Source organism: Augochlora pura, chromosome 4, assembly GCF_028453695.1.
Source record: "Augochlora pura isolate Apur16 chromosome 4, APUR_v2.2.1, whole genome shotgun sequence".
Classification (NCBI taxonomy): domain Eukaryota; kingdom Metazoa; phylum Arthropoda; class Insecta; order Hymenoptera; family Halictidae; genus Augochlora; species Augochlora pura.
Window position 1 is genome coordinate 27,768,049 of NC_135775.1, and position 22,948 is coordinate 27,790,996.

Sequence of the window (22,948 nt, forward strand, 5' to 3'; positions counted from 1 at the left end):
TCGACCCTTGTTCCACGCCGCTGTCCACGGTGGGGGGACCGAAGTTTGAACTACGAAGAAGCGTAAAGCGATTAACCCTTTGCTCGCAGGACTTTCGACGGTGACGCTCTTAAAAAACACGTCTGGACGCTCGGTCTCTTCGTTTTGTACAGCTGGAAAATACTGGACGCTCGGACGCCTCGTACCTCGGGCTGCCTTCGTTCGAAAACGGAACTTTGCAGCACACTTTACGTGTACCCTTGTCTTTGAAATTTCAGTTCGAGAACTAAAAAAAACGCCCTGGCTTCCTGAGAGAACGGAAAAGCTGGGGGAGAAAGAAAACGTCGGGGAGGAAATTAGTAGCGAAGGAGATAAAGGAAAATCCAACGAGAAATAAAATACGGATACTAACGTGAAACGCTGACTTACTGACTTACGGAAGCCATCGTGGGTGAACCTAGAACAGGTAGAAGAAACAAGCAAATTAACGAAACGAAGGCGAAAATAAAAATAACGGATCGAAGAAAATGCTTCGGTAATAGCCGAAAATAATCGTCGCGACATCGAACGGGCACAAAGAGGAATTAAACGGCGGGGAATAGGCGAAAGTAATCGATGGAACAAAAAAAAAAGAAAAAAAATGGGAAAAAGTGGAACCGGTGCGAGTGGAGCGACGAGAAACAGCGACACGTCGTCGATCATATTTTGAAATACACTTTTATTTCGACTCGGTCAAAAACTACGATAACAATAGGTTGGTAGATATGTATATCGGAAATCATTCTTGGGGGGGAAAAATGCGGAGTGTTCGTCGTCGACGCGACCGAGGGGGTGACAGGGGCAGGAAAAAAAACGAATAAATCGTCGTCGACGCGTTGAACGAGCCACGGCCTTTCGGTCGGACGCCGTGGCCCACGAGCTTCGGTTTTTTCGGCTTGTTTTCGGTATTTTCGTATTCCACGGGAAATTTCGATGTGAAAGCGTTCCGCGGCGCCGCGGAATTTGTCTTCGTTGAATCGCAAGAAGCATCTCCTCCTTCGTCGCGCACCAGAGAGTCGACGCCATCCTCCCGATCGTCCCGATCGTCGACTCGGCCCGAGCCTGGCCCACCGTCGCCCAACCTCGCATCGAGTAATTTTTCTCCGCGCTTCGTGTCCGCGAGAGTCGCGAGGCGAACCACGCTCGGACGATTATTGCACGAGCCCGCAGTCAAATCGATCGCTTTATACTATGAAAACATAATCGCAAGGAGTAGAAAGTGCGTGCGGCGGTTCGCGGTTGGCTGCTCGAGCTCCGGGAACTGCTAGCCCCGTTTTTACCCAGCTAGAATTTTATTCAAAGCCCGATTTTGCAAATCGTCGCTCTAAAAGCTGCCAGTTCGGATCAATGATGAGTCAAAGAAATCCCGGAAAATTCAAAGCAGTCTCAATGAAAATATCAATTGGAATACTGGCAGACGAAACGTCGAAGCACCGACTGAAAAAGATTGCGGCATATTTCTTGGCAGACCGTCCACCGTAAAGTAAAGTTTCCCCAACAGCTTGCCGAATTGTCGCGACCGATAAACGAACAATCCCTTAGCAATTATTCAACAAACGGGAAGAACGATTAGATCACAAAGCTCGTCCGCAGATGCCGGGCGCAGCTCTCAAGGCCTCGTCCAGCCAGCCGAGAGCCAGCCGACGCACCAGTTCACTCGACTTCACGTAGTCCGTCGACAGTGATGAATGACTCGATGAAACGACAATGCTCTATCTATGTACAGTGTTATATACATCATCATCATCGTCACCATCACGGGGGTCGCGGTGTACGCCTGTTCACTCACACCGTATTGCACTCATTGTCAGCACCCGTTCGCCCATTTTCTCTCGCTCTCGCACTCTATCTCACGCGCACTTAATTACAAATTCAGCCCGGTCTAGAAGATTCGTTGAGACACAACCAGTGGAAAAAAAAGGATCGTCGTCGACCGGCTTTACGCTTTTCGAACGCCCACCAGACTTTGTTGTGTTCGTTTTTATATGTGTCGTCGCGTGTATCTCCTTCTCTTTCTCCCTCTCCCTCTATCTCTATCTCTTCTCCTCCCTTCCCCTGTGTTTGCGTGTGTTTGTTTTGCGTGTCTCTGTCTGCTGCTGTCGGTCTATCGTTTCGTAATGCCCACTAATAGCTAGTTTTGCGCCCGGTGGTTCGAGCCAACGCGTCCCCACAAAATCACAGTGTTGCCGATCGATGATAAGAACGTCAATTCGAACCTAGGATACCCTACAGATGGGGCTCGCTCGACGAAATCCCAGCCTCTTGGTATCAGTAGGGCCTCCAGACGTTGTTGTCCGGCCTGACCTCCTCCTGTCTCACGCTGCAGCTGTCCGCCACCGCTCTCTGCTCCGGGCTCTCCGAGTTCTGGAACTGGTTACCGTACAGCTGCGAGTAGAGGATGCTGGGCAGGACGCCGGGCGTCGGGAAGTAGTTGCCGTAGTTCTGACCGAAACCCTGCTCCTCGTGCACAGGACTCTCCGTGGTGCTCGAGTCCGTCGACAACGACCGAGGGGACACGTAGTCCTGGTACCTCTGGGTGGTCGTGCCGGACATCAGGCTGCTCAGCGGGTCCAGCGGGTCCGACTGACCCGTCGTCGTCGAGTCTGGCACTACTGCGTACGCAACAAACAAAAATACCTTTCGTTTTCAGGTATTTAGAAATCGATGTCGTGAATAATCTGTTGCCGATGCGGAGAGGCACAGAAACTCTTTCATCAATGCATTTTATAGCCGAGACTTCACAGAATATTGTACTATTTTTTTATTTCATCGCGCGTCCTCGTGTATCCACTTCTAATCATCCGACCAATTTAAATGCTATCACGTTAAACTCATTAATACTGTGTCCACTCGCAATCCCAGCTGTTTTTATAATTAATATCGATATAAATAATTACCAAGTATGTTATAAATAGCTATGGTCCGTAAGAAAATATTCCCAGAAGCAATGTTAATTTTAAATGCTAACATTTCGAAGATGAAAATACGAATTAAAATTAGCAAAAGTTAAAACAATTATTTCTCGGTAATTACAAAGATGTTTTTAATTAAACGAACGTTGTTGGATTCTTTGAAGCCTCCTCTAAAAGATGCCGTTGGTTCCACGTCGCTGCGACTCGCAGTTGCCGAGATATCGTCGTGCAAAGAACGTCATAATTTTTCATATTTCTTTCATCTCCGTCCTTGTCGCGCACTCGGACCTCTCTCTCGCACTTGCCCGCACTGACCTGACACCCAACCTCCCGCCACGTGCGCGGGTCAGTGACAGACGCTACGTCACAGTTTTTACTATTACCGTCTAGCGTACGCATTTCCAAGAGTCCGAGCCCCATTCATCCCCATCCCTATGTATTTTAAATGCGATCTTTCGACGCTCGTATCTCGGGAACGGTTTGCGATAGCGACGTGAAACAAAAGCGACTGGCCAGAGGGTGCTAGCCTCTACCACCTACCCACATTTAATCGACAATTTTGCAACCGCTTCACCCGTATTTTGCAATAAACATTCGACTTACTATGGACTTACTATCGACTTCATTTATTTTTGCAGGTGATTACATGTTCCCTAGGTAGAAAAATAATGAAAAAATAAGTAGAATTGTTTTGCAAATCTAAAAACCATTTTATAAGAAAAATCTGATTTCGTGGGTTACGAGACCAAGGTATGGGGGATCGGCCAGAGCAGGACGAAGTTGAAACGGATATCCCGCGGCCCGCGGCCGTCTAACGAACCAATTACAGGGATGGAACGACGAAAGTGATGAGACTTACGGGAAGACACCGCTGAGAACGCATCCTGCTGCGCCGTGGATCCCGCACCGGTGGCGGAAGTAACGGTGGAGCCCGCTGTCGAATCGGGCGCCGTCGGCGTGTTCATGGATGCGGTGCCCGCGAAAGACGCCAACGAGGACGACGGCGGCGGCGGTGGCGGCGGAGGCGGCGGCGGGGGTGGGAACGACGCCTGTGCCGCGCACGACGACAAAGGCCCGGGAAGATAACCAGCGTAACCAGCCGTGCTTCCGTATCCCCATGAATTGCTCGCAGTCAGACCGAACTGGGACATGTCTGAAGAGATCGGGCTCGTTCGTGTATCACAGTATCGCGTGCCTCGGTTATTTATTCCCCGCCCACTGCACACTTGGTCGTCGGACCAATTATTCGGAGCGTCTAGCAACGCTAATTATTCGTAGCCGCGGAGAAAAACAGTTATCGAGAAGCTCGGTCAGCAATAACGATTGGCAAGATCTGGTAAAAATAATTGCAAAGCGACGGTTGCGTCAATTTCCACTCGCGTGAGGTGGAGAGGTTTAATCGCATTGGAAGCAACAGAAAGGGTAATGAGTCTGCAAGAAATATCGTGATAAACAAATTTTAAAATTGGTCCGAAAATGGTCCGCTGTACGAAGGGTTATAGGGAGAACATATGCAGCATTAAAATGATTGGAAAGTAAAGGGAACGAAATAAGAGACATGCTTTGATATTCCACGTAATAAAAATGTTGATCGGCAAACTTGCGTGGATTCGAAGCCTGCGTTATTGTTAAATAAATGGAGGTATGCGATGGGAACGCATCCTGGTCAGGATAAATGCGGAACGATTTCGATGGTGGCGACTAAATATAAGTGGAAAAGGTAGTCGGTCCGCGTTATTCGTCGATCTGAATCACTTTGCGAGTATGTACATCCACGAGCCGGTTCTTTTGCGTCCCCCCCTCACGGGGGTTGGATTTATTTTTGCGGCGTATAGGCAGCATCCCCGATAGATTTTCCAATGAGTTACGGGGCTGAGGGCAGAAAGGTCGGACACGGTTTGCGAGGGGCGGGAGGAGGAGGGGGGGAGGGAGGGAGGGGGGGCGCAGCCGGACAGAAAACGGAGGGAGGCTGCGTCGAGATCAAAGGGTTGGTCATCCCCGCGTGGCTCTGGCCAACTCAAATAACCGAGCTAGCCTCGACCAGCGCCACCGGGGTTCCCCGTGACGATAGCCTAACCCTAAATACTGCAACCTAGCATGCATTCAGGTCGTTCGTTCAATTTTCGACAGGCTGCCCCGGCTGGATCGTCGCGCAAGGAGCCTCCGGACTGATTCCACTTTTAAGATTAATTCGCCAGAGCTGCCCCAATCAGCGAGATCGACGCTGTTCCGAAATTAATTGAAAGGTGCACGCTTTTTCCTTCGACGGAAATTTCGAGTTTCTTCATTTTATTAAACTAGGATTTTTTGTTAGATTTTGGAATTCGGTGTATAGATTTTTGAAACACCATTATTACCAGCATCTCTCTTATCGAATTAATTGATATCGGCCCGTTCGATACGTGGACGTGATAAAAAAATATTCGCGCACAGTTTGACGGGCTAATTTCGAATAATCGAATTCGAGGGATGTTCTTTTTTCTATCGAAGCGGTTTTATATCTGCTGGCAGACTTTGGAATCCGGCCGCTACATTGTGTATAGATTCTCGCGGGAAACCGATTGATAACGCGTTAAACGATACATCGAGATCGACGGTGTCCGTTCGAGGCTATTCGTTCCGACGGAAGAACCGGCCCTGTCCGCGCAAGGATTCCACGATTCGGCCGGGAATCGAAGTTAATCGGTAGCCCTAATATATTAGGGTATATATACGGGGAGAAGACGTCCGTGGATGAACAGTTACGTTGTATCGAGGGCTGCGGACGCGAATTATCGATGTCCGATGTGGGGAAAAAAGTTAATAAAGGAAATACCCGGCGTGCTTGATACTTTATCGGGGAATTTTCCGCGTTATCGCGTTCAGGTCAGAAGGCGACTCATTAAATCGACTCGCCGGCGAAATATTTTCCAGCGGGAAGGGTTCTTCCGCGGCAAGATAATAATCCTTCGCGCGAAAAATTTCGTGTCGCGGTTATTCCACGTTTTCGGAAGAAACTGCAATTTCTGCGGATGAGGTTCCGGCCGTTCGGAAAAAAAGGCCGGGGTGAGGGGACGCAGACGGAGGAGCGACGTGAACGCGACGTTCCGCGTGGAAATTCGCGGATCCGGCTGCAGACGTACAGAGAGCCGGGAGCCGGGAGCCGAGAGTTACCACGCCGAAACGACGAGCCGCCCCCGACGTGCTCGCCGCTCCCCTGGCAACCCCCACACCCCTTCCCCTTTAATATAATATTTAATCTAGCTTTGAACAGGCTTGCGGTTTCCGCCTCTGGAGTCGAGAAGCTAGCTCGCAAGCCTACACCGAAAGCTTTGCCTGTATCCAACGGAGGCCAGCGGTGTCTGCGCTTGGAAATATTCCCAGCTTCCGGGGTAGCTCTTCTTACGATATCAGCAATGAATTTAATTTTGAAAACGGATAGGGCCAGCCCGCGCCTCTTCCAAAAAACAAATTCCAATTAAGCCGGTCCAAAGTCAATTTTAGAAAACTCGATTATCACGATTGCGTCGCTGGAAATCCATCATCCAATGAGAATCTATTTCGTCTATCGAGCTCTGCGAGAATTACGCACTACCACAGAAAATTCCTTATCCAGTCTCCGAGGAATTTAAAAAGGACTTTACCGGAAAGCAAAGGGAAGACAAAGGTACAGTTCGCGGCGTAGTTTCGTAGATCGTCGGTCCTCGCGCGGGCTCAACATTCGTCATGCAGATAAGGCGATCGCATATACTCACTCTGACAGTTGCCGGGCATCGCGTGCCTGAACGATGACAACGGGTCTCGTGGTTGCAGCGGACTCGGCAGCGGCTGTAGGGGATTCGGCAAGGGTTGCAGAGGGTCCACCAACGGCGAGGCGAAAAACGGACCACCCCTCTGCGAGGCAAACGCGAACGCATGGAATTGCTGCTGCTGCCCTAAAAGAGACAACACTGCGATCAACCGTGCGCCTGTCCACTGGACTTACGGTTCCCGCAACAATCGTCTATGATCCGACTTCTCTCGATGAGAAGCCTATCGTCGCTCGGACCTTGTTGCAAAACGCCCCTGCGATCCATAAAAATACCCCCAACGTCTGCCGCAAAATAAATGATCCCGAGCCCGTGATCTCACTTTCGAGTTGCTATAAATCGTCAGTCTTCGTTAAACTATCGAAGGCAGCGATGGATGCCAAACGATCCTCGCGTAACTTCGCTTCGAAACTTTAATGCTCCGGCTCGCTTTGCTGGGTCAGCCAGGGCCTTTGAAACCTCGCAGTCGAGATTTAGTTCGGCCGACCTGTTTCATAGAACACGCGCATTCGCGAAGAACAATGGCGATAAGATCGACGTATTTCCTGGTACTCTAACTCGATTTAACAATAGTCTCTGTAAACTGTTTGGCCGATTACCCGATTGCAAAAATGGGCGCTCGATCGCTCACAGAAGCGGATCGAATCGAACGAAACAGAGATGGGTATTCCCAGGCGAACGGGCGGCCCAAAGATTGGCTCGCGTCGAGATCGGAGAGCTCCCGAGGACACCCGTGGCACCGATCGCAATCGCGCCGTGTCCGTCAATCGGCGAGGCTGCGAGGATCCGGATCCCTTAAAAATTCGCCGTAAATTCGCCAGGGGCGGGTTCGGCCGGTGTCGGTGTCGGTATCGGGAGTTCGGGTTTAGGTATCGAGTACTTTCATTTCCCCGGGCGGCGTCGACCCGTCGCGTCGCGTCGCGTCGCAGCCAGTGGCCAGAGGACGGAGGACGGAGGACGGAGGACGGAGAACGGGCAGCGGACAAGGTGGCAGGAGGCTCGAACGGGTGAAACTAAACGTCGGGCACGAGGGAGGGACCGTCGAAGAGACACGTAGAGGCGCACCGATTCATTTTATTTGCCGGGTACGGTGTCGCCAACCCAATTAAAGACGTCCCAACAGGCGACCGTCCTATCTGACGAGGCTCTGCTGCTCTGACCGGTCACCCCAGAGCGGCCGAGTTAGGTTAGGTTAGGCCAGAGAGAGAGTCCGTCCCCATACGTAGGTGGCGGACTGAAGCTTCCCTCCAACCCTCTTCCTGAACCGTCGAAATCTACGAACCAACACTGCCACGGAAGGCACTGGAGACCAAAGCCAGGAGGGACCGGAGACAGAGAGACACGCAGAGACTGAGAGAGAGCGAGAGAGAGAGGGTGGGGGGAGAGAGAGAGGGAGACAGGCAGGAGTCCTGGCAGACCCCCGCCGTTCCTGATAATCCAATCGAAGCCCTAATTCTAACTCGGCAACCCGAAATTCCCGCCGGTTTGCTGAATAGGGTACGCTGCCTCGATCCTGGGGACACAATGGGGGCGCGACGATGGAATACAGACCGGCAGTACTCGGGGCTAACGAGATCTCCGTTAAACGACCGCCGATTCGTTCGTTCCGCGGCCAGACCCAGAAGAAATTCGCGTTCGGCTTCCTTACGTCAAAGGTCGCTGCTGATCGATCCGCGGATTCGAGCCGGCTCTTGCGAACGAAGGCGTCGAATCGCTGATGCTATTTTACCACCATTTTACCTACAAATTGCACATATCTTATGCAATATTCGGAACAGATTTCATCCGCCCGTTTACCAAAGAAGTCGCTCGGAATTCTTTAAGGAGCTCTGACATCGTCCTACTCTTCTCGAGACTGTAAAATATTTGGAAAACTATAGCCCTAGTCTAGATTAGGTATATTCACAGTGTTTCACAGCAAATGCAACAGGAAAGATTGTTCGAAGCGAGAGAGAGAGAGAGAGCTCTGTATCATCCGGCAGGCGATAAATCAGACCCAGGAGCGGCGTCGAACTGGGCCTAGAAAACTGGAAGGGCGCCGCTCGAGGGTCGTAATTAATTAAACAAGCAATTCATTACGGATTCTACCCTCGTAGCCAAAGGTGGCCGCCGCAGAGGACGCGGGCCTAAGGAAATTGATCGGGAGAGGATCCCGGAGCCCGGATAAGTCCGTCTTTCCGCCGGAAGTAGAGAAAGAGAGAGAGAGATATCGGTGTTGCTCGACGCTCGACCATTGGCGAGATCCTCTTCGCCGGAAAAGCTTCGAGAGCAAAGCGAAGTCTAGGCCTCGGCGAAGGGTCGATTTCGAGGGCGACGCGAGGCGACGCGACGCGACGGAACGAAATGAGGAGCTGTCGCCGGCAGCTGCTAACTCTCGAGAAATTCCCTGGCAGTCGCCCTGCCCGCGAAAAGGGGTTGTCCAATGAAATCGATAAGGGAGTAACGACTCAGAAGGTCCGAGCCACTTACTACGTTGGCGCCTAAAAATTTGCCGGTCGTTAGTCTCCTCAGGAGGATAGATTGATCTCGAGAGTCTCGCACGTTCTCTCGCGGAAACACCGTGCCGTTCGTACGATTCGAGCCGAGCTCGGTCAGAAATGTTTTGCTATACTAAATCTCGATTAGGCTTCGACCAAGTACAAAAAGAACAATTTTTAACACGAGATTACCCCGAGGAGCAATTGATTCGTCATCGGAGGAATTGGATCAATTTTATCCGAAACTCTAGAAACTGATACGGACGCATTGAAGCTGTTTTGTCGTTTTCGATGGCATCCATCCTAATTTTTCACGACAGCGTTCGACGGGCGAGCAGAAAGATCCCCGAATAGCACGAAATAACGCGTTGATTGCGCGCCAGGAGAGCATTCCCAGAGGATGCGAGCGCAATAAAATTAGGGAACGTGTCAAAGAGGAGGAAGCGGTCGGTTTAAAGAAACGCCGATCGACCACCCACGACTCCCTGCCCTTTTATCCGGCGCCGCTTCCCTTCTGGCTCGCGTTGGATATCCTTTCCTTCCGGGGAAATGGTTTGTTTTCATAGGAGATGTAACGCGCCGCGCCGCGCAGTCTAGCTTGCGACGCCGGTGACGTCGGACCCGGCTAAATAGGGTCTGAATCATCGTAAAAAATTAGAACAGAGCACCTAATATTAGGACTCCTTCGCTCTAAGCCTCGGAGCGCTGCTTTTGAAGATGGAATCGCGGCTGTAGTGTAATAGGCTTCGCGTGCGCGTAGGAGAAGAGAAGAAAGCCTAATCAGCGTCCTCTGGAATGAAGATATCTTTTATCGTCGTATCAATTTTCTGCGACACGTCGTATCGATGCCCTGCATGCGAATCGGTGCCGGCTGCGATACCCCCAGTATCAGGCAAGTTTCGATCGCTCAATCCCTCCGCCACGTCCGGAACAAGATTTACAAACAGGCAGGGGGGCGCGGAGGGCGGGAAATTTCGCTTGCCGCGAGCACAATGCCTTCGCCGCGCGCGCGGCTTACGTAACCGGGAGAGGTTATCGGGGACACCACCCTCTCTCTCTCTCTCCCTCTCTCCGTTTCTCGCGAAGGTGGTTCGCGCGGAGAACCTGCAGCCGCGTCGACAACGTCGGCTGTGCGACCCACCAAATAACCAGAGTCTCGGTAATTGTATGTCTCGGCGGCAATGGCGTAGCCTTGGAGAACACAGGTTAGCGGAGCCTCGCGGCCGAGACGCGCGCCGGGCGGAAACTTGGTGGTGTAGGCGTCGCCGACGCGCGGCCCGAACAATATCTCCGCGGCTAAACGCCGCAGCTCTTTATCAATGTTATGGCGGCCGGCCGCGGTTATAAATAATGGCAATTGCGCGAAACTTAGCCGGCTAGGTAACGGCCGACCGGCGGGAACCGCACGCCCGCCGCGCCGCGCCAAGCCATTTCGAAGTTGCGGCTTTCGATGCTTCCTGCTGCCGCGCAATTCCGCCGATCGGGCCCCGGTCTGATCCTTTTGCGACCCGGGGACAGCATTCTTCTGAACCCTTTGCGTCCATAAAATCGACGATCTTTTTGAAATATTATAAACGATTTCATCAAGCATTCTCGAAAGCGAGATTAATCCATCGGGAATTCCGTGTGAAAAATATCCTGTCCGGTATCGATCGAAGCGAACGTCTAAAGCGAAATCGATGGGCGGCGCTTACATTCTAAGCGAGCTAGGATATAAAGAAATGAATAAGAACAGTAATGCTTACAGTGATACTCACTGGTCTTGGATCGCGGTTCCCGCGGCCCGTCGACGGTCACCTTGATGGCCTTGGTGTAGGTGGCGACCTGCGGGGGCGTGGTGGACACGGTGATCGTCAGAGTGAAGCTCTTCCCTGGAACAGATAAAGGCCGCCGCGATCATTGCGCGAACACACGTTTCGGCTGGTTTCGGGCGAAACTTTTTCTCCGCGGGATCATCGTCGATTCGCGGGCGGGACGATTGAAACGGCGCCGGAAGTTCGCAAACGTGGTTAGCCGGCTGAAACTCGGCGGTAACCGAATTAACCGTCGGTAATGTATCGAGGGCGTCGTCGATGGTGACGGCGGGCAGCCGACGCGACCGAGCCGAGTGGGCCGAGCGGGCCGAGCGGGCCGAGCGGGCAGAGCGGGCCGAGCGGGTCGGCGCGCGCGCTCAGTTATGTTAAAAAGCCTATTAAACGCGCGTCACCCCGAAAAACAACCCTTCCGTAATTATACTCGAAACTGGAGGGTTTGTTCGGGATTTTATGCGGCGCGCTGTGATTATGGATTGTCGGGGAAACTTTGCGGCGAATCAATTTAATGGAATCTTCTGCCGGCGCGGCGCGGCGCGGCTCGATGGCTCCGGCCGCCGACGCTTTTCGACCTCTTGCGCAACGTTATTTTCAGCGGGCCGCTTTTTCCGACGGGTATTATTGACGCGCGGCAAATCTGCGGTGGACTCGAGGCTTTCATTCGTACCGCGATAATGATTCGGCTAAAATTATTTCAATTTGCTCGGTGAACAATTTTTCTGGATAATTAAGACTCGCGTCAACAACAAATTCTATGCCTGTTAACAAAAATAGCGAATAGAATGCTTTCACTTTTTCTTTTTAATACTTCAAGAAATTAAACGAGAAATTTTTTAGATAATTTCTCGAGGGCGTAATAAATTCAACGAGGCACGCATCGGTTGGCGGGGGACATCGTGTGGCGCGGTGAAAGGAGGGACGTTACAATGGGCGCCCCCGTGAAATCGAGAACAATGTTGCGTAAAAAAATACAACGTCACGTAGAACACAGTAGTTGCACACGCAGAGGTTCACCGCAACTCCACGTGCACCCTATTTCACTCTTTTTCTCACCCCCAATCGTTTCTCACCCCCTTGGCGGATCACCGATCGCGTGGCTTCCACTTTCTCGTCCTCCCCGATCGTACGAAGGATTCTAAAAATGGATTTGTTTTCGTGGTCGTGGCGCTCGCATGATTTCTGCCGTCGCGTCGAATCGATTGTCGTTTGGCGGAATCGTTTGTCTAGGGGCGGAGTTTACGACACGAAATATTCCCACGATGTAAAATTAGCGTTTGAAAAGTTTCAGAATATTGGAATCAGGTTTCCAAGATTCGAACGGTGGAGTAGAGGGTTCTGAAACTTGACGAGGGCATTTTTATGCCACGCGAATATTCGAAGGGAAAAGGACCGGGCAGACCCAGGAAGCTGTCAGAGGCCAAGTTCCCGGCGCCTTCGACGTCGAGATTGACGGGGCCGACGGGAAGAAATAAAGAAAGAATGAAAAGGAGAAGAGAAAGCACCGGGGGAATAATGGCGAGTGTCGAGCGTGGCCACACGGCGGTTCACCACGCGAGCTTCTCGTTTTCCAGCAGGGGGATCCCGTCAGTTTGCTGCAAGTCACGGCATCCTCCTGGTCTGGCAAACCTTTTCACCAATTGCGGGAGTTCGTGGTTGCACAGTTAGGTGGGTACACGTAAGTATCACCCTCGGTGCCAGTCGCCGTGGAACCATTAAAAGTCCGACTATTTCATCCCCAACCTCGCCACCATCGGCTCCACCCCCCCTCGCTATCTTCGATTTTCTGAGCGACGAGTTTTCTATGGCTCCGAGATCCGATGTCGTACAGGGTGCCTCGATCTCTCGCTAACCGTCGCCGACGGACTGGCGCGAACGAGCCGATCCGAAGGTGGATTCTGAGAAGAATTCGACGGAGAATCCTCGAAAGCAGATTAACACGGGAAACGAAATTTCTAGCCCGATTTTCCAGCTAGGGAAATTCGTGTGGATATTAACGCGACAGCCGGATCGCGGCAAGCTAAAACTGCGATCGGTTGCGCGAGCCTGCTGAAGCGCAGGAGAACGGGGATTGTTTCAGCACGTTAAGCGATCCCGTAGCCAGAGACGAGATAGGTTTATTCGCGAGAGCAAAGTTGAAGGATACCCGTCTGCTCTCGGCTGAAACTGTAAGCGCTCAAATGATCTATCTCGTTATAGGGCTTAGGGTTGAAGGGGTGGAAACGATACGATACCTCCGGGGGTAGACTTCCCAGTGATGGAGCTGGCATTACAGCCGAACGTGCAGGAACCGGGCCATAGCTTATCATCGATATTACAAAGCTTCCCGACTAACGCGCTCGGGTTTTCCCCGAACCCTGAACACTTTTAAGTGGTTACCGCGGAAAGTCGCGGTTTTCACGCGGCGCCGTTCGTTCTTGCACCTTCTCCGCAAGCTTCTCCGAATTTCGATTCTAAGAAACTCAGCTTCAGCAAGAAAGCGTCGCACAAAATGCTAAAAGGATGCAACAATTTGGGGAAAATAATTTGATGTTCTTCGAAGGCATCGCGCGCGAAGATAATGTCCCCTGGAAGACGAGGCTTTCGGACGAGGTGGGGCGAACGCAAACAGCAGAGTAAATCAGCGAATCGTCGCGATTAATTCCGCGATCGACGGTGAATATTTACAGGCAATTAAACAGCGTTCGTTCGCCGGCAATTATTTTTTGCCGAGGCGCGACAAAGGGGAGGGGCCACGGCTGAATGTTCGCAGTGTGAAACCCGGGTGACGTTGATTTTCGAGTAGGAGGAAAAGGTGGTCGGTTGTCGCTGCCGGCAGTTCATCCTGACCATAATCAATTCGTTATCAGAGTACAATAGCGCATTTGCGATTCGTTTGGGGAAAATTGAAATTAATTAATTGGCTCGACAACGGCCTGGACAGCCTAGAGGCCCCCCTGCGCACCGCCGCCGTTGCACACCGTTGCACGTTGTCCCGTTGCGTGTATGCAGCGTCGCGCGCGCGTTCGCTCCACATTTTCCCGGAGAATCGTATGCTAACGAGCATTATCAGGAAATCGATCTCAATGCACTTCCGCCCGCTGTCTCTCTTTCCAATCGCACCCGGTGCCAATTCAATTTGTCCCCTTAATGTTCTTCATATTCTTCCGTCTCGATTCGACCAGCGGCGATGTCCTTTCCACTTCCCCCCCACTCCTCTCTCCTCGGCATAGTATATCGACGGGAGCCCCCTAACGTTCATCGGTCTCCCATTTTATTGGTATCGAGTCGGCGGGATCATCGTTCCCCGGGCCAAGTTTATTCGAACCGATTCGACGCAACGTTCGAATCAACGTCGCCAGATTGACGTTCGTCTGCAATAATGGCCGCGCGGAATGCTCTCGCGGCGGTTTGTCGATTAAAAATTTATTGCTCGAATTATTGGGAATTTCCAGCTGGATTTCCTTCATTAGAAACTTTGCTCCCGCGGTTTCCACGCAAAAATCTAGTCCCCGCCGTCTACCATACTTCCAGGCAATGATCGAGGATACTTGATTCCATTTTCTATTCGAATTATTCGATACAATTTATAAAAAGAATTCCTGACAAATAAATTCCTGTTTGAGAATTTCTACGAAAGCAGTTGGTGTCATTAAAAAATTAACGAACGAATTTTTGGAAAAATAGGAGAATACGAAGAATCTTCGTCTGGATTTTCGTTTCGGTGAACGCCGAATTTTTGTCGGAGGGGGCTGAAGGATAACCGAGAGAGCCTTTTACACGAAGCAGGATCCAGCCCCCTCAGTCACGTGCATACAGAGGAATGTCCCCGTCGTCGGTCGACAAACGGCGGGATCATTAAGGATTCGCTAGAGTTTGGCGCGCATCGGTTCCCAGGGAATATTCAAAGAGCCCGGGGAGAGGAGTCGCAGGAATCCTGACGAGAGACACTTCTCTTACATTCTTCATCCTAGCTTATGTTAATTCCGCGCTCGACGAAAACAATTGAGAGCTAATCCCAGACAAATGACTGACGCGCTTCCATGAACACCCCCGGCCGCCCGAATTCACCCTCCGCGGGGGGGCGGGGAGTAGAAAATTCAGCTATTCCGTGATTTCCGAACGCCCTATTTTGCAATCCGTGTTCGCCGGCGCGAATTCGAACTCTGAATACAATATTCAAGCCGACAGCTGCCGGTTGTCCACGAATTCCTTAAACGTGATCGACGGAGACGGCTCTTTTAAACTGTTTTATTCGGCAGATTAAAAAGCCGAACGAGTCGACAATGTTTCGAAATTTGTAATTTTTCTATAAAATTTTAATTTTGGTTGAACGTTTGCAGTGTTAAAAATTTCATCGTTTACCGTTGCAAATAATAAAAATATAATGTTCGGTGTTTTTAGCGAGGGGATGAAAGCGTTTCGCAGATCGATGAGATAAACAGCGTTAAAAGTGGGTCGCGGATCGCGCGGCAGGCCGGAAAACGCGGCCGGAGAAAACGGCGGGCGGTAATAACGTTAATTAAAAGCCAGCCGAAACCTCAATTAATATCCGCCGGCCCCGTTTCCAGGGGCGTCGGCATCTTCGACCCAGTCCGCGTCGTTTTCCGGTGCCGAAAGCGAGACACCGAAGAAGGAAAGTAAAGAGGAGGTTGCTTCGGCGGTGGTGCGGACAAATAAAAGCCATTACCCACCCCACCCCGAAGATGCCGACGCGGCGCGGAGCGACGTCTCCTCGAATCCGCTCGCACACCAATCAACGCGTCCCGGCAAACCCCTGCGAAACGTCCAATTCCCCAACCCCCAGCCCCCAGCCCCCAGCCCCCATCCCCCCGCCTACCCCGGAAGAACAGTTTTCCCGAAGGAGCGAAAAACGAGGGTGTCTCAAGACGTCCACGACCTACCCTTACTACGCCCCGAGAATTCTTTGACGGGGACTTGCCGAGCCACCGGAATCCACCCTCTTCAGCATTTTCTTCGGCGGGCTTCTTGTCAACGGGGATCAACGAGTTCCGAGTTTCATGAATGAACCACAGGCGAAGCCGACCGGGGAACGCGATTATGTCGTTTCCGCGGAAAATTCGGGACACCAATTTTGGAAGTCGACGCCGAAGTTTCCGGGAGTTTCGCAACTTCGTTGCGGTACCGAGAGGATGAACATGGTAAATATTAGAGCTACCCCGAGACTCGAGGAGTTGAATCGGAAATTTTCTCTCTCGCGCGCCCGCGCGTCTGCGAGAGCGGGATTTTTACCGCGGGTTTCCCCGTTCTCCGTTCTTCCGGTCTCGAAACGAATTTCTATTGTAACAGGTTCAAATTTAAATAATCGCCGCCCGAGACCGAGAATTCTCTCGAGCCGCGATCAACAATGGGTTTCCGTGCAAAGTAGCAGGAACGGAAAATATTGAAGGGCTCTGCTTGAGCGAGAAAGTTTTTGACAAAGGGCACGGAGGCGCGGATATTTGAGGAGCGAGAGACTCACCTCTGCCGCTTCTCCCGACGAACCTAAGATCGTTGAACTTGGCCACCTGATTCTTCATAAGGGCGGTCGAGTTTCTTAGCTCGGCACAACAGTTCTCGTCGTTACCAGCACGAACAGTCACCAGAGTGCCATCGCCGACCTCGCCCAGAGCCACGACTTTGAATGCCACTGGAAGGGTCTTGTTGGACCTCCAATGGGCTGGTAGAACGCTGCAAACCAGGTGGGGCGACCCTGTCACAGAAGCAATTGTCCTTAAACCTTTACAGATCCTCCAAGCCCAATAATGTTCAAGCACAGAATGTACCGATTAGTCTGCGGATCTTTATGGAAAATAAAAATTGTCTAAGACACGTTTGCCAGAGACGCCGCGAAGATTGTCGCGTGAAAGATTCCGAAAGAGAGGTCCCGTTCGCACCTGTTCTGACCAGCTCCCCAGGATGCTCGCTGACAAAGTCGCCCAGCGTCCTCTCCGCCAGGATGTCGTTGGTCATCTTGGTGTATGCATCGGTCAAAGGCGAAACGCCCGACTCCGGGGAGGCGGCAGTGCCAGGAGCCGAGGCTCCTGTCAACTGCATCCTACCGCTGGATCCACCGCTCTCGCTGGCAGTGCTAGCCGTTCCACAGCTGGACTCGTTGCTGGACCCCCTCACCGAGGCAGCGCCGCTTCCGGATACCGTGCTTCCGCCACCGCCGCCGTTGCAACGGCCGAATATATCCATAGGCAGTCAGAACGCCGGAAGATACATCCTTCCATTCGGTTCACACTCGCTTCCACCGACTTTACAGAGTATCCGCAGTAGATCCGGACCGTCCTGGGTCAGGCGGTCCCGCCTGGCATCCTGCTAGCCGACGGCGGAGTCCTCGCCGATCTTCGACCTTCACCGCTTCACCGAGTCCGGCTCCTCGAGTCCTCTTCTGCGTCCGCCCCTGGTTAAATGTCGCCTGGAGGAGCCTCGCAGTCGAAGGAGCGCTCGTTCAACGAATTCGCCAGGCAGGATCGCATCGGAATTCCAATCGATTAGGCGGCTGATCGGTGAATGACCCTCGCTGCGATCTGCGAGCAGCAAAATTCCCTCTTCGTTGGATGGGGATATAAATGATTGTCCACGATTGCGTGGACGATTTAGATAGATGGCAATTAACGCGTCGACTGTCGATTCAACATCCCCTGTTTGATCCTTCGTATTCGAATTAAATCGCGGAAGAGTTTTAGAGATAATCAAAGGATCGTAATACCCATGGCAACAATCGATAAGAGCAATTCCCAGTGGATCATTCGGGCCATTATCATCATCGTAAGATCGTAGGAGATCGAGAGACAAAGCAAATAGATGATGGGAAAAATTGATTGGCGTCGTCTTGGGAAGGGTCGGTTCGCGGCAGCGACGGGACACGAGGCGACGGTGGCAGGTCTCCTCGGACCGGCAACCCTTTCTCGGCCCCTTAATCCATTTAACGGGGGTAGCCTTTATCCGGTCCCGGGGGGCCTTTAACCGAATCTACGGTGCCCGGTGGCGACGCGACAGCCACGGAACGTCGCTTGATCGCCGCCGGAGAGGCACGAGAGGCAGGAGAGACAGGAGAGTCAAGAGAGACCGGGGAGGCTGGGAAGGCCGGAGAGACGAGAGAGAGAGAGAGAGAGAGAGAGAGATTGGAGTGAGGCCGCGACGAAGGGTAGCGAGGAAGAGGAAGAGGAAGAGGAAGAGGAAGAGGGAGAGAGGATCGGTTGACACGGCGGACGGGAACAGGCCGCTTCGCTCTCGCACACTTTTCACGCGGCCGGCCCCGTGACGTCACCGTTCATTCAGTAATTTTTGCGCACGTCACCGGGGCTGACACACCGGATCCAGGTGGTGTTCCAGGAGGGGTTGGACCGGCCGACACGCCGACGTGGTGGGGACGGAAAAAATAGGGGAAAAAGAACTCCCGCCGGCAGGCAACCCCCACACGGACCACCGCCACGGATACCCAGCCCCTACGCACGTACAACCGCGTGTCAAACTGCACGTGGTACGCTGCCACGTTGTCCTGTCAATGCCGGGGGCACACGGCAGCAGGAGCAACTCCACGCGATGCCGAAAGAAAACGATCGGCGAACCCCAACGCCGCCAGAAATGGCTGACCATCGTGCTCCTTCGAACCTATTACTTGCTCGACTATGCGCGGAATTAAATGCGACACAGCGTACTCGCAATTCGGAGACGACAGCGCTATTATTTCCTTCATCGAATCGGCCAGACAATAAACGACAGAATCTATGGAAATTTGTCGAGCTGCTGTGGATCGACGATCATCGCTTGCAATCGTCTTTGCAACACACCAAGGAAGATCGGGTGGTAGGGTGATGGCAAACGCGATTCTGTGTCGTGTGACTCGACGAATACCTTTGGAAGGGAACTGTGTTTAGGCTGATCATAGGGTGGATTAGGCTCATCATCCTTGTTACATGTAGTTTCAAGAATGCCTCGAAACCGAATCGTCTGCTTGATGCGTACATTGATTGAGCAGACGATTAAGAAGGCCCTACACTTGGGATACGGAATCGAGGAGGAATTTGAACTTGAAACGTGCAGACGCGTTATAATATAGACTCGTGAAACTGACGGTCGATGAGTGTTAGAATCGAGCAAATGCGATTTAGTAAAATGGCACTTGTCAAGCATCGCAGTCCGAACTTGTGTCTACCTTTTCTACCAGCTTTCAAACGCTGATGCGGAGCGTGTTACGAGGACTGGAACCTTCTACCTTTGTATTGCAAATAAAACAGATCATTGCACCGCACATTGGATGGGTAATTTGAATTAGCGAGGGAGAAAATTCTTCTCAGGCGTAAAAATTGGTCATAGATTAAGGCGTTGAAGAAGCAATGTATTAGCAAAGCCAGAGATGGATTCAAGAAACGAACGATCGTCTATCGAGAGACAATCTTCGGAGATTGACAGTGACGAAGTTACAAGCACTTGAAACTGGCAATTTCCGTGGGAGAATATTAATGTCGACTTTCCGTAGTTGGCGAGAATGAAAGGGTAATTTGAACAGACGAATCTCTGGTCTAAAATCTAAAATCTAGCAATCTGGATCCTCCGAGGTCGATCGAATCACGCGAGCCATCGAGGGAGCTCGCTTATCCGAGTAATGGCAGAAGACAGACGACAAAGAGAACGCGGAAGGGACCCTCGGCACTCGGAAAGAACGCGGAACGTCGCGCGACAGCTAAGATTCCCGCCTAACTTCGCATTCAAATCTCTTACCGGGCTGGAGCCGTGTCCGCACTTCCGGAGGAAACGCACGCAGCCCGCCGTTTCCGTTTTCCCGGAAATCGCGATCGGTCGTTTGGTCTCACAACACACTCCCCGGAGGCACGTTCTCCGAATTCATCGGGCCCACGCCGGGATCAATTAGCTAGCAAAACTGTCCTGGTTACCGCGTAGCTCGCACGCCAATGAAAACCCGAGTCCGATCACCGATCAATCATTCCACCTGCGATCTTCACCCTGCCGGGACACACTCACTGCGTCCACCGACGGACTATCAACGAACGGCACTGTCTTCACTGACCACAATCTACGAACAGAACCACTGTCTCCGGCAACTCTACTCGAACCACGCACTGGAATAAACAATCCACGTTGCGGAACAAAGCGGATCCCTCCGTCAGCATCGGGATCTAGAGCTGCGGTAGATTACACGGTGTCCCGCGTTGCGTGTTCATCATCGTTCACCAACGGAATCAATCGTTCGCCGCCGATTCACCGGACGAGAAGAGAGAGAGGAAAAAAGAAGGGGGCCAGAGATCGAGGACGACGCGGGACACTGATTCCGACAAATGCGAAATACGAAATGCGAAAACGCTGGGAAGTCGACGGGGAGGCCGGAGGAATCACTTTCCGGTAGACAGTGCGGGACTGGCGTGTTTTGGTAGTCGCAGCCGTATCTCGGTGTACCCGTTGGGGGCCACTAACTATAATTTCGGCGGTTCGTGTGAGGCAACAGCCGTTGACGCACTGGTCCATGCCAACACACGCAGCATCCCTTTCCCCTTTCCTGGTTCCTCTCACACCCCGCCGACACCCCACTCCTTTCTCTCGGCAGCGGTCTCTCTTCAGCACGGTGTCTTGCTCTCCTCGTCTCTTCGGCCGGGCCGGGTCGGATCGTCTCTCTTTTCGTCCCTCATTCTCGGCTGGCTTGTGGCCCTCTTTCTCTCTCGCCACCGTTGCTCTTTATCGCTTTATCTCCCACCGGACCCCTAACCCTCTCCCCCTCTCTCCATCCTTCGCTCTCTATCTTTCGCCTTCTCTCTCTCCCTCTCTCTCTCTCCCTCGCTCTCTCTCGCTCTCCCCGCATCCCCATCGGGTCGACCCTTTTGCGGTGTAGCTCGCGTGCGTCCAACGGGTGGGAGGGTTTCGGTTCGATCGATCTATCGAACGCGATTCACCGGGGCGGCAGTTTTTTCCTTCGACTTGGACGAGCCTCGCGCGCCGACCCCCGAAACTCCGCGGGCCTACGACTCGTAACGAGTGCCGTTATGTTTAATTAGCCGCCTACCGCCTGCCGGCTGCCGGCTGCCGACTGCCGCCTACCGCCTACCGCCTACCACCGCGCCGAAAGTTAATGAGGAGACGCCACCGGCCGGCATTGTCCGCGATGTTTGCTGCCGACGACTGTTTGACCGAACCGATCGACCATGGGGCGCCGCGGCTGCGATCCATGGGGGGGGAAGGGGCCGGCGGGCTCGATCGTTGTTCGCCGATTACACGGTGGGATCGATGCGCAACGAATCGTTTCACCTGCGAAGCCAATTTCAGATCGAATATTTTACTACGAACTCCGTACATCCACGCCGCTGATCTTTATCCAGATTTTTCGATCGCGCGGATCATTTTGTAAAAAATAATTCCCAAGGCAAGTCTCGGTGATTCTTGCACGGGATAAATTAGAGCTGCTCCCCCTTAATCGAACAATAGCTGGACAACTTGATTAAATAATAACTCGGAGAATTCGTTGACCAGTGGATCCAGAGTACAGTCTAACGAAATCAAATAATCCTCCGATTATATCATTCCCTCCAACATTGAATTATTCAAGCGACATCAAGACGCTCCATTATTCTTCTAAACAAAGCGGTGGGAGGAAAAGCAAAATAGCACCGCGGATAAAATCGCGTTTAACCGTTCGCCGAAAGTTGAACTACGAAACGCTCCCGGGCAAGAAATATAGAAGATCGTTGTATCGATCTTCGGTTCAGAAATCCCCGCGTCATCTAGCGTGTTTGCCCGCCGGCAAGTCCGCGACCGGTCGGCTATCGTCAGGATATATTCGCACAGGAAATGGGTAGTTCCATTGTTTGCACGTTCGTACAAACAGTGCAGCTGCGAGGATGCGCCGGAATCGGCTCTCTCTCTTGTTTGATTTTCGAAAGTGAAGCTCCATTGTAGCGTGTGCCGTGCCGGTGTACAACCGGCTAGTCGCGGCGGGCTTGAATCGCCGCACCCGAACGAAAGAATCGAGAGAGAACACTTGGAAGGAAACCGGACCGGACCGGACCGGAACGCCACGCTGGGAAGATCGCGCGATCCCCGGGACACTCGACGAGCACTTTGCTCGCCCGGCAATCAACGCGATTCCGATTTAATCGACCGATCGTATGCCGATGGGAACAGGCCGTGGAGATCTCGTTGACTTTGCTCGCCTACGCGTTCGGCAAACAGATTTACGAACGCGTCAGAGACACGGCGGACACTGTGTTCTCGCTACGTGCAATTCTATTCGTTTCCCAATCGGTGCGGGCATCGTTTCACGGAAGAATCGATGCAGCTCGATCTCCAGAGCTATTATGAAAATGGGAGTAGCTGGACTGATCCGCCTGATTGGAAAATTCAGGTTTCCTGGGTCTTGAGAACCGCGAGGGGAAGTTTGCATATTTTTCGGTGGAACGTTGGCAACGAATCGGTCTAATCCGCGTACGAGAATCATCGCTCGGTGGGTTTGCGGAGCGGTCGGAAATGGTCGGACGGCAATTCGGAATTTAAGAATAAAACGGCGGCGGGGGGAGGGGAGTTGGTACGGTGACGTCGGTCGACGTTGGGTCAGCGAAACGCAAACGAAAACGCAGGAAACAGTGGGTTTGGCGCCGCGGCGCGGCGCGGCGTGTGGAGCGGTGCGGCGCGGCGCGGCGCCCCTCCAATCTGTCGCTTATTTGAATAACAGCAACGAGGTCCGCGGAATGAATCGTGGGGGCAGCAGAAGTACCGGTATTCAGCGGCGAACGATCGTCGACGAGACGGTGACAAACAGCGATACGCTCGAAACGTGGAAACTGGACGGCCGTCGTCGTATTGACAAACGACCTAACGCCCGTGTGGACCGTTGCATTCGACGAGATTCGAATTATCTCTGCTGGAGCTTGTCAATGCAAATGCCATACCTACATTCAATTACCGCTCGTCACGCTCCGATCACCGCGCGAACGCCGAACCGCGGAATA

The 22,948-nt window shown here is 52.4% G+C and overlaps 1 protein-coding gene across 3 annotated transcripts in view; it reads right to left on the reverse strand.

Annotated features, from left to right (window-relative positions):
• Nucleotides 1-727: 727 nt before the first annotated feature.
• LOC144468673 (uncharacterized) overlaps nucleotides 728-22,948 on the reverse strand; it is a 44,203-nt gene continuing 21,982 nt past the window's right edge. The window contains exons 1-7 of one of the 3 annotated variants that reach the window (XM_078178302.1): nucleotides 19,716-19,833; nucleotides 16,880-17,518; nucleotides 16,465-16,695; nucleotides 10,953-11,066; nucleotides 6,665-6,859; nucleotides 3,790-4,083; nucleotides 728-2,630 (exon numbers count right to left, since the gene is read on the reverse strand). In XM_078178302.1, the coding sequence (XP_078034428.1) occupies nucleotides 2,287-2,630; nucleotides 3,790-4,083; nucleotides 6,665-6,859; nucleotides 10,953-11,066; nucleotides 16,465-16,695; nucleotides 16,880-17,183 (1,482 nt within the window). In that variant the 5' untranslated portion in view covers nucleotides 17,184-17,518; nucleotides 19,716-19,833 and the 3' untranslated portion in view covers nucleotides 728-2,286. Of the gene's footprint in view, nucleotides 2,631-3,789; nucleotides 4,084-6,664; nucleotides 6,860-10,940; nucleotides 11,067-16,464; nucleotides 16,696-16,879; nucleotides 17,519-19,715; nucleotides 19,834-22,948 lie in introns of those variants that run through there. The other 2 variants (XM_078178305.1, XM_078178304.1) reach the window with 2 other exon arrangements.